Here is a 12206-nt window from a genome sequence, read left to right as displayed (position 1 = left end):
GCCTATTAAAAACATGTTTCTTGCTGATTACATTTCTGCTGCTATTATTATGTTTTAATGAAAACGAAAGGAGGCAGTGGTATTTGACATCCTATTTCGTTTTATTGTAAATATACAGAGAGGAAAATTGCAGTAGCCAAGGCGAGCTAACTGATGTTATCATATACACTGCTGTTTGCAGAATAACGGGATTTACGTCGACGTGGACAATGCGCAAAGTCGAATGCGCAAATACCGAACTACCAAGGATGCAAGTCCGAAATCAGCGTACTTTGTATTGCGAAACACGTGCAGACCTACATCACAAGACTATTTGCCTAATCTTCCCGGTACTTTACCGCGGTGGAATCGCAGAAGGCAACAGGTCTCGGGGAAAAAAGTTCCTGGGAAAAAAAGTTCCCGGTACAAATGTTCCGGGTAATTTCGGTGGAAACGCGGCAATGAAAGAACATACTGTGAAGATTGCTGGTAATCAAACAGTTAGCGGTTCTCATTGACTTCCATAGTAGGAAAAGAAACGACACATCCTTATCCCTTTCCTTTGTGCTTTGAACTTCTCTATGTGGAGCGCTGCACACTTTGACTCCATACTGTTTTAAGCGCATTATTTTGCAAACGGGGTGTGCGTAAGCACTTTGTGCTGCTCTGGATTGGAGCTTTTCGTATTATAATTATTTTGTGCAATGAAAGATTATTTAGTGTTTCATGTTCTGTCCAATAATACTATTAATAATCTAATGTATTGCACAGTAATAGAGGCAGCAACATATATATTGGATTCCTATCTATGTTGCTGCCTTCATTACTGTGCTATGCAGTTAAAAGAAATGTCTTTTAATTTTATAGTTTATATATAAATACATATACTTGTTTCATTAATGTATTTTACAACAATACAAAGAACAATGTGAAAGATTTGACCAGATTTAGAAAACCAAAAAGATATTTAAAAGGGCAGTGGGTTTTACAGTTTGTTTGGTGACAACTAATCTGAAGGAATCTTTCCTAGGCTTGTGAGTCAATGAAGTTTGATGCTTGAGATGTTTAAAGGAATTTGAAGCTTGATGGAGCAGAACTCTACAGGGTCTTCTCCTGAATTCAAAATAGTGACTCTGAGATTGTGCTTGTGAATTGGTCTTGCCAAACAATGCTTCAGAGGATCAAAATCACCTTCATTACTCACCTTCATGTCATTCCAAACCTGTATGAAGTCCTGTGATGTGTCGATTGTAGGTCATATCAGAAACCTGAACTAGGGGCTTCAGGAACACAAAGCTGGGTACTGCAGTGCTCCTGCAATCTCAACCACTAAAATAAAATTGATTTATCAGACATGGCTTTTTTTAGAGCTTGTTTGTGTGCTTGATGTGCACATGGCATTGTAGTTTTTCTGATGTATTTTAGAATGTGTGATGTTAAATATGTCTGCCTTTGGTGCTTTCAGGTTCCTTGCTGGCTTAGCACTTCACAGTGCAGCTATTTTTTACCCACTGCATGTATTTATGTCATACGCAAAGATGTGTAGAGAGATCAGGCTCCATTTTGTGGAAAAAAAAGATAGACCTGGCATGGAAATGTTTTTCCTTTTTCAGTAATCTACCACATCCTGGAATGAATTCTATATTTATTTATTCCTTTTGGGGCATTGAAATCTTGAAACTTTGTGTCATTTGAGACACTTGATGAGAAATGCCTTAAAATAGGGACCGGTCTTTCATTAAGAATGAATGAGCCTCTGTTTTTGCTGCCAAATCACTGCACTCATTCCAATTCCGTACACAGCTCTGAGATTCCGTCCTTGTCCTTAACTACATGTTCACTTAAAGGATTAAATCACCCCCAAAATTAAAATTCATTCCAAATCCACATGACTTTCGTTCTTCCATGGAATACTTAAGATGTAATTTAAAAAAAATGTGCTTGTTCAAAAGCTAATCTATTATGATGCAAAAACACAATCGTGAGCTATATTCGAAGTCTTCTAATGTCATATGACAGTCCAAACAAGATTTTCAATTGCTCATTTTGGTGTGTTCAGTGAAACATTTGATCTGTTTTGCACAAACAAAATCTGAATGATTCATTCACAAAACAGGCTGAACCTGTTTAACTCACTGACTCAGTGATCTGGTGATAGATTTCGGTCAGTTTGTCACATGTCATGATCATTTTTGTAGCTTAAATAATTCAGTCCCAGTCCACTGTAATTAGTGAAGACATTTTTTTGTAAATGATTTGTAAATGAGCGACACTTGCTCCACTGACCGGTCTCGAGTCCCACGGAGGAGATCGGAAGGATACAAAAGAGGAGCGACGACAGTGAAGGATGAGAGAGGACCAGGTCTGGACTTTATTTTGTGTTTTGGTTTTGTTTGTGCGCGACAGTCATCTGTGAGGTGCTGTCGCATTGTTTTGTGTTTGTTTTATTATTGAAGCTTTGTTTGAGTGTCCGCCGGTTCCAGCCTCCTCCTCCCCTTGATTGTGGAAAAAAGCATTTTTGTGTTCCATGGAAGAAACAAAAGTAGTTTGGGTTTGAAATGATGTGAGTAAATGATGAAATTTTATGTTATGATTGAACTACTCCTCTAAAAGCAAATGTGTCAATTATTTTGATTATACTTATTAAAATAAGTGAAGCTACCTCTCCTTTAAATCTTCATGTAGGAAGTGGTATTTATCCAGATTTCCTTCTGTAGAGAGGACAGACTGATGCTAGCTCACAGGTGAGAGGAAGAACGGCCGTTCAATATGACGGACAGATCCAGAATCAGTCATTAGTGGAGTCAACTGCTCAGCCAGGTTTAAGCTACATGGGGTCTAAAGGGGATTACTGGCTGACAGACTGATCCAGAATCAGACTGCATGTCAACATCTCATCCAGACCTGCCAGACCTTGACTTACACCTAGGCCAAGAACAGACTGAAAACATTTACATTTATCATAAAACAGAGAGAGGGATGCAGTGCATTTTATCTACACCTTTGATGCACTGTATATTTTCTCTGAAGCACACTTAAAATGTTAGCCCAGGTTTTTGTCTGTATTTTATTTTACAAAACCATTTTACACCCTCTCTGTGACCTCTAGAATTAAACAGGCTGTTTTAAGTAACTATCTTTATCTAAGGCATCTAAATGTAAATGGCCTTTGTTATGATTGGCTAACTTCTTTGCATATGAAAACTACTGGTGTAGTTCACACTGTCATTCATCAAGACAGGCCGTGTTGTTGAATACTGAACAGCTGTTGATGTGTAAATGTTGGAGGTAATATGTTAATGCCCTCATAGCAGTTACATCAAAACTGTGACGATTACAGAATGACCCGGAACTTTTTTTCCATAAATGGTCTTTGTGTTGCGCAACTTTCCAGTCTATCTTTTATATCAGAAGAGTGAGGTATAATGCTGTTTTCTGTGAAAATACCTTTTGAAGATGGTTTACAATCCACCCTTGTGAGGAAAACGTGAAAAAAAGTAAATATGATGGATCTTTAAAACTTCCTTTCTGGGAAGGACGATGATAGAATTTCCCTTTTCCACCTTTGAGTAAAGAAAAAGGTAAATGTAAGAAATTTTAAAATGTTTATGCAATAAAAATATAAATATTCTCAAATATATAAAGTTTTAGTTATGAGAAATAACTGTCATATTGTAAGAAATATGCTGGCAATTGTGAAAATGTACTCCCGTTTTCACCACGGAATAAAAACACAGTTGTTGTTACTCTATCTCACAATTCAAGTCGTGAGAATAAAGTCTGCAGAAATTGTCTTAGTTGCAAGATTTAAATCACGAGATGTAAACTCGGAATTCTGACTTTTGAAAAAAATATTTTCACAACTTCACAATTTAGACTTTTTATCACAGATTGCAAGTTTTTATCTTGCGATTTCAAATTATAAACATCTTGCAATTCTGAGAAAGAAAGTCAAGAACTGCAAGACTTAATTCAAAATTCACATTTCTGAGTATATAACTCTCAATCCTAAATTTGTATCTCATGATTCTGAGTTAATATCTCACTATTTTGAATAACAAGTCAGAATTGAGATATATATATATATATATATATATATATATATATATATATATATATATATATATATATATATATATATATATATATATAGCTAATCTCAGAATTTTCTGAGTTGTCACAGCTACTTATTTAAATTCTTTGGTAAAACATGGTTCCATATAAATGCACAATTACTATTTATTATTATTATTATTATTTTAACTCTGAGAAGGAAAATGACTTCCATTAAAAGCACTGTCCACATTGCGCATAATATACCAATATAGTTTGAAGTTATATTTGAGTGTGTGTATGGACGTGTTGGATGTTCCCAGGCTGCATTGTGGGAACTCCTGATGCTGATTCATTGTGAAGCACCACTGTTCTTTTCCGGAGAGAGAATGTCTCCAGCCACACATACACTTCACTGCTTGGGGAAAAACAGCGAGCAGCCAATGTGGTAGCTGCTACAGCCTGAGACGCATGTGTGTCAGTGATGGGGTTATTATTTAGCAGAGGGTTGTAAACCCCCATTAGGTAATTGTTACTCTTTTTGGCCCTGGATCATGCCATTTGGTGACAGTAACCTCTTCTGTTCACAATCGCTGACCCAAAACTGATGAGTGTGTGTAGGCTGGGATCGAACAGCTGCAGATTGTGATGCTTGTTGTCACTGCTCCTCACCTTTGGTCCATTTAGCACTTGGGCACCCAGTGAGCTTTTTTTTAAGTCATGGAAATTAATGGACTATAAATTGTAGGGTAAATCATGGATATTTCTGAAAAGCATAGACACTATTCTTTTGCAAATGTTTTCTGTTAAAAATAATGACTGGTCTTTTGAACTTTCTATTCATTCAAGAATCCTGAAAACGTGTATTATGATTTCCACAACAGCAGATTTTTAATTTAAATAAAATTGTCAATTTTGTTAGCAAATCGATTTGAGTCCTTATCTACTTTTCACAAATGACTGAAAACATTGTGGAAAATTCATGGATTTGAGGTACCAAACAGAATGTCAATTGGGAAAATTAAAGAAATTATTGAGTGTTTTTTTTTTTTTCAATCTTACAGTGGAAGTCAGTTATAACTAAATCTTTGGTTACCAACATTGTTTAAAATTTCTTTAACCCCTTAACTGTCACCTCCCATTTTTTTAAATGGGCATTAAAGTGCACTATCCAAACTTAAACTGCTGTAATTTATGAACACTTTAGAATTAAAACATAAGGTTGGTCTCTTTTCAAAGAAGAAAATTAGCAGATTTTTGAAGTAAAAAAAAAAGTAAGTATCAAAAAGTTATAGAAGTTTAAATGTACTGTAAATAATCTGCGCTATATTAATTTTATTTTATTTTATTATTAATATTTTACATAACAGGTTTTACTCTAAAATTGGTATAAAATTAAAGCCTTGTGTCTAAATAGGTTATGTAACAAATTTGAAGGTGATGTGAAAAAAATTGAGGTTCCTGTGAGATTTTATTTAGGGCGTCATACCACACACAACCATGGGGTAAAAAAAAAAATCTATAAATAAAAATTTGCTAAAATATGTCAGTGACTCAAAGTTCATATGATACCTAACAATAAAAGCTATTTAGCGAATACAAACCAACTGCATGCATGATATAAAAGTTCATAAAGGTGCTTGCCTTCACAATGTTCATTTCTGAGGCTGTTTTTTCCACTGTGTGGCATAATGTGTGTCTGATATAAAATGGTTTGATCCCCTCAGAAATGATAGACGAGGCTCTCGGAGATTGTATCCTTCAAAGGTTGTCCCTAGCAACAAGAAAATATATCATCATGTGACACTTATGCTATTTATATATTTGTGAATTAATTTTTCTGCTTGCAATAGTGACAATGGTTCACATTTGTGCATGTTGTGTAAAGTGTATACTATATATGAACCTAAGTGCTTTGTTTTCTATTTAATGTCCATAAGAGCAGAACTAGGGTGTTGTTATTGAATGATTCAGTTAGTGAGGTGAAGGTGAAAATATACCACTAATACAGTCATAACATGAAGATGATGTGTAATGCTTCTTGAGCATCTAAAGCTAGTATATTCGCATCTCTGTGTTGCTATCAAAATATTTCTCATTTGTTTGAGCAGGCCGTGTTGTCAGCTTCTGGCTTGACCAATAGCATTTTCTTTTACAATTTAATCAATCTGTTTTCTATTGAAATATGTTTTCTAATGTAATATATTCCTGTGATGCAAAGCTGTATTTTCAGCAGTCATTACTCCGGTCTTCAGTGTTACATGATCTTCCAAAAATCATTCTAATATGCTGATTTGCTGCTGAAGAAGCATTTCTTATTATTATCAATGTTGAAAACAATTGTGCTGGTTAATATTGTTGTAGAAACCGTAATACATTTTTCAGTTGTGGGACTTGGGGCTTGTGGTGTACACTAGTCGAAAAGGCCTGTAAACCAAAAAGAAAATTACATTGTGAGGTTGTTGATCACATCATTGATTTATCACCAGTGTCACTAAGATGGCTGCCAAAGAGCATCTCCCATCGTGGGGCGCTATTTATATCATCTATTCATCAGCTTCATCATGTGATGGGGAGATACAGCACGCAATGGGACAAGCGTGGGAAATGCGGTGACAGCCAGGCCACCGTCTTAACCTTCAGCATCACAAATAGCTGCAGAAGACCCCAGTGTCCAAGTGCAAATAAATACTGTTGTGTTGATAAGACAGGTCAGGATTTATGACAGCTGAGATATTGATTATGGGTACAACGCAAGGGGCAAATGCACTTCACTTCTGCGCGAGTGTTGTTTGCGTGGATGATGTTATGATCGATCATAGTGTCTAATAAACATGCTCTTGGGCTATCAGAGTCCATTTAAATACAATGTGCGGAGAAAGAAAGGGGAAAAAAAGGAAATACATGAGGCCTTGTTTACTATTGGGGTAATTTACACTCTTTTTTTGTACTGCATATTGATTTATATTAATATTTGATATATACATTTTTCTTAACTAGATCAAAACAATTGCATCACAATGACATGTTTTTATTTATACTCCAATATATAGCAATGTATTTTATTAATTTAATGGAATTAAATTCTTTAAAAAAAAATGTGAAATTCTTAAATTCTTAAAAAAAAAATTTTAAATGCCAGATAATTTGACCTTATGAAAATATAAGGTTGTAAAATGTCATGTTACAACTCCCCAAAAACACTCTCTCTCTCTCTCTCTCTCTCTCTCTCTCTCTCTCTCACTCTCACACACTCAGGTCAGTAGCTGTTCTTTTACAGTTGTATTTGAACCCTATTTACACCCGTATTTAGTACTGACCATTTGTATGGGCTTGCCTGAGATGGATTTTAACACGAGGTCTAAACGGGGTGTAAGGGAATGTGATAGAGGAGGCAGAGCAGCCGTATGGACTCTTTGATCCTTAAAGCTGCTTTAATCTAATATGTAGTTAGAGCAATACAGTTGGGGCTGGAGCCACACTTTGCTCTCCTACAACCAATTATCATCAAGGTGTTACAACATCTTCACTTTTAGCTGTGCAAAGCTCTCTCACACTGCGTTCACACCCAGCGTTTGGCTTCCAGGAGCCTGTAGACTGTAGCATGTTGTTGTTGGCCCTGATGTAGGTGGTAATCATAGACATTGTGTATATGTGGTTTTAAGCATAAATTAGCGGTTCCATGATGTCAGTCTCTTATGGGATCTTTCTTATTTTTTGCCGGTCACAGGTACGACCCGCCTCCCTCGTGACGGAGAGGTGCCAGGAGTAGATTACAATTTCTTGTCAGTGGATGAGTTTCTCAAGCTTGAACAGAGTGGGACACTGTTGGAGATCGGATCTTACGAAGGTAAACTGCAATCTATAGAGTTTAAACACACATGCTTTTTGATTGGCTATTATACTTTACAATGTTACTTTATTGCCAGAATACCTTTTTTTTTTTAAGTTTTTATTTTTTATTTTATTAAACAGTGGTTTACTGAAGAATATGATATTTCTTTAAATACAGTCAATTATAATAAAATTGTTGTTTAAAAAAAACAAAAAAAAACAAAAAATAAATCTCAGCATATGCTCTAAACTATTGGGAGCCCTTTTACATTACTATAAATTTACAATTAACAACAGAGCCCAAACTTACATTGAATTACTCATTAATATGCAAACAAAATATTAAAACATGTAAACTGCACATAATGCAGTTTTTAAATTAACCTCTAAATTATAACACTTCTATTTGTTGTTGAAATATATTAATTTAGACAGTGGCTGTCATAACTTGTTTCACAACAGATTTATAGAAACATAAATAGTATTAGTTAAGACATCACAATGATGACTTGCCTGAGGTAAATGAAATGCTACGTGACATGTAGTTTACAAGCTGTTTTATTGATGTCTTTCCATGGTTGAAACACTTAAAGAGTGATTGCATAAGATGTTCATTCATGTTCATTTTACATTAAAACAATTAGTAAAGAGGAATCGATGATTGTGCTCACGCTCCGCACTACAGTTTGAAATGACGCACTTATAAAGTGATGTCATGCCACATCAAAGAGCGTCCAAACTCCATTTAATGTTTTAATTTCCTGATAAAGTAGACATAATTTGAAAGACGGGACTTTTTTAAAATTAAAAGTAAAGATATATAAAACTGGAAGCCTCCAATGAAGTTCCACTTGCGCAGTGGTTAAAATCCTGTATTTGATCGGTACACAAATAATTATTTATTTTAACATCTTTAATCCAATATTTTCAGATTGTCAATGTCACAAATGTACTTATTCAATAAGTGACCTGACCTAGAAATAGCTCATAACCTTAATAATTCTTATTTATATAAAATTGTAACATATTATCTTACTACTTTTTTATTCTAAAATAAAATCTGCTACTCTGTACGTAAACGATCGCTGCAGACGCACCACTCCTGGAACACAACTGATGGACCGCAATCGCGTGAACACTGAAATCCGTTAACATGGGTGCGTAAAAAAATACGAAACGCATACGCACTGCAGACGGATTATGTGTGAAACAGGCGTAAGGTTGTTTGCACCTTGTGCCTTGTGGAATTCGTTTACAGCTTTCTCAAGCACTGTGTGATGCATTTTGGAAACAGGAGATGAGCCACTGGTCTAATGCACCACCTGGCTTGAGAAACCCGTTCTCAAAGACTTAACGTTACATTTAGTAATTATTTGGGTAGCACACATATTCTGAATGCCTTCGGTAGAATTCAAATGAGCCATTTTAATCTAGATTAATCTAGATTAATTCCAAGATTAAAAAAATGTATCTATGCCCACCACTATATATATATGTATGAATGTATGTGTAATTATAATTGATACAAAAAATTCACATTAAAAAAACATGGAAAAAAGTGTTCAATCATTGGATTCCTAACAAATGACACATCTTGACATCTTTATATTTACTCCATCCTGCTGTTGTTTCGTCAAAATGAATCTCTTTATTAATATAAAGGTTTATCACTTGGCCCGACATTGCTGAAATCCAGATGTATTACTCTGATTGAAATGATGTGAAGTGCTTTTCTTTCAGGCAGACAGCTCTGTCCGTTGTATGCGCTCATTACCACCTGATTGTCCGGCCAACACTGACACCATTATCTCCCTTGCACAAACTTCACGAAGACAAGCAGTCATTTTCATATTAGAGCATTTTCAAAATCCCACATCATCATGTCTTTCATTTCCTTTAACCCTCCTGTTCTGAATGCTGGTAATATCCTCTTGTTGCCTAGGTAACTATTATGGAACACCCAAGCCGCCCAGCCAGCCCCCTAGTGGGAAAGTGATTACTGGCGATGCTCTGCAAGACAGCCTTCCTGGTTCCCAGCCGTCGACCCCACGCCGAACCAAGTCCTACAATGAGATGCAAAATGCTGGAATAGTGCCTACAGAGACTGAGGATGATGATGAGGTTCCTGAAATGAACAGTAGCTTCACAGGTCAGCAGCGAGCCGATTTGTTTGCCTTTCCGTCTGGCACATGGGAGAAGGCATGAGTGATGCCTCTTTGTTGCTTTCCTTTTCCTTCGCCATTACGATTCAGGGAGGAAGGGGGAAAGGGCGCCATCTGGCTGTAGTAGGGGGTTTTGTTTGTGTTTGAAAACCCCAAGATGGACTCTCCTTGTCTATATTTATTGATATGACAGTTATGCTCTACCAACCTTCACACTCTGTATCAGAGTATTTGATGGGTTACATTTTGTGATTAGATTGCCGTGTGATATAGCTGCTGGTCGATGAAAGGTATTGACATCTTCTGTAATCTGATCAAAAGTGCACAGCACTAAACATAGGAGTCAACAGTTTTGTGATGCGATTCTGTTACTCAGATTATATTTACAGTGTGCACATTGTGAACTGGACAACAATGAAGCACCGCCCACTGACCTGTCAATCAATTATTGTGCTAAAGGAAAACATTTACCCAATCTGGGTAGGTACACACCTTTTAAGGTTTAATTAATGAAACTTCTCAACTACAGTAATGCAGAGCATTCTAAATGTCACATTTGCTGTTCGATCAGAAACTAGGAGTATATTCGGAAGCAGTGCTTTTTTTTGTGCTTTATGAAGTAACACACCAGCACAATCGTTCAGTTTTTTTTAAAGAACTGCGTAATGCTTAATATTTATTTGATCAAAAATAAATTCAAATCAGTAATAGTGTTAAATAAGTTTAAAGTTAAATTAAAAAATAATTATTTTAATATATTTTTAAATATTATTTATTCCTGTGATGGCAAAGCTGAATTTTCAGCACCATTACTTCTAATAATATCATTCTAATATGCTGATTTGCTGCTCAAGAAACAAATTCATATTATTATCAGTTGAAAACAGTTAATATTTCGGTGGATGTGAAGCATTTTTATCCAGGATTTTTGAAAGTACATATGCACAGCATTTATTTCAAATCAATGTCTTTACTGTCACTTTTGATCAGTTGAATGCACGCTTGCTGAATAAAAGAATGAATTTATATCTTACTGACCTTGAGTATTTAAACAATAGAGACGCATTTGAGACATGCCACTATTACTGGGTGTTAACAGCACAACTTGATTGAATCACCTAAAACGGTTGTAAATACCAGTAAATGCCTGCTCCTTATTACACAAGCTCATTTCTGTAAGCATTTACATCAAGAGTATATTTGACTGTATGATAATTTTTCTTTTATTGCATGTTATTTTCAATATCCAAGTTAATTCTAGGGCCCTTGATTTAGAAAAGGCAATAAGCTGTCCTATTCACACATGTTCATGGCTTTCATTTGGCAGAGTGGTTTGATTTAAAGCCGCAAATTAAGTCAGGCGTGCCGTGCAATGTAGTTGAGAGTTGATTTGTTTAGATTCCTCACCTCTTCAAGAAGGTTAAGTGTTAACTGTTTATACTCCTATTGATTTGAGGGGATTTTGATTTATATTTTGTGGTGTGGGTGGGAAAGTGTCAGACAGCCAGGTGTCGGTATGCGTATTTGTGTACAGTAGAGTGTGAACAGTTTACAGGAAGTGGGCCTGGTGCCGCTTTCCAAATCATTAGCTGTAGCAAAAGTACATTGCCACAGTCATTTAGGATGCAGTTCTGAACCAGAGCCTTGTTGAACTGAGAGGGTCTGTATTTGTGTTCTGATCTTATGTGTGCATGCAGGAGACTCGAGTGAACTGGAAGACCACCCCTCTGTGCGGCCCTTCCCCCGCGACTACGTTCAACCCTACAGGCTCAACAACACCTCGGCGTCAACCACGGAGAGCTCTCAGAACACACTCACACACCCCGGCTATCCCACGGAAGAGGACCCTCTGGGGCCTCTGCCCGAAAACTGGGAGATGGCCTACACTGAGAGCGGAGAGGTCTACTTTATAGAGTAAGAACCAACTGCTGCCTTTATCGTTTACAGTGACCACAAAACATTTTTGGAATTTGTGAAAAACGCACAGATGTCTGGATAAATAATGCAAAATATCAAACCAAGTAGCATTTACATTTTTAGATTTCATACTTTCCTACTGAAAATATAATTATATTTGATAATTAAGTAAATGTTTAAATTCAATTTGAAATAAATTAAGAACAAAAACGAATAAGGAAAAGGCTAAATTTAACTAATATGTATTTTTTTTTATTAAAC

At 36.0% G+C, this 12206-nt stretch overlaps 1 protein-coding gene across 16 annotated transcripts in view; it reads left to right on the top strand.

Moving 5' to 3' along the window:
* LOC127967998 (membrane-associated guanylate kinase, WW and PDZ domain-containing protein 1) overlaps nt 1-12206 on the top strand; it is a 118738-nt gene that overhangs the window by 67474 nt on the left and 39058 nt on the right. For all 16 annotated transcript variants that reach the window (XM_052568801.1, XM_052568803.1, XM_052568793.1 and 13 more), the window contains 3 exons: nt 7763-7882; nt 9809-10015; nt 11726-11942. In XM_052568801.1, the coding sequence (XP_052424761.1) occupies nt 7763-7882; nt 9809-10015; nt 11726-11942 (544 nt within the window). The remainder of the gene's footprint in view (nt 1-7762; nt 7883-9808; nt 10016-11725; nt 11943-12206) is intronic.

The sequence above is a fragment of the Carassius gibelio genome, chromosome B11, assembly GCF_023724105.1.
Source record: "Carassius gibelio isolate Cgi1373 ecotype wild population from Czech Republic chromosome B11, carGib1.2-hapl.c, whole genome shotgun sequence".
NCBI lineage: Eukaryota > Metazoa > Chordata > Actinopteri > Cypriniformes > Cyprinidae > Carassius > Carassius gibelio.
Note: the sequence above shows the minus strand (reverse complement) of the source record. Positions and strands in the feature narration are given on the sequence as shown.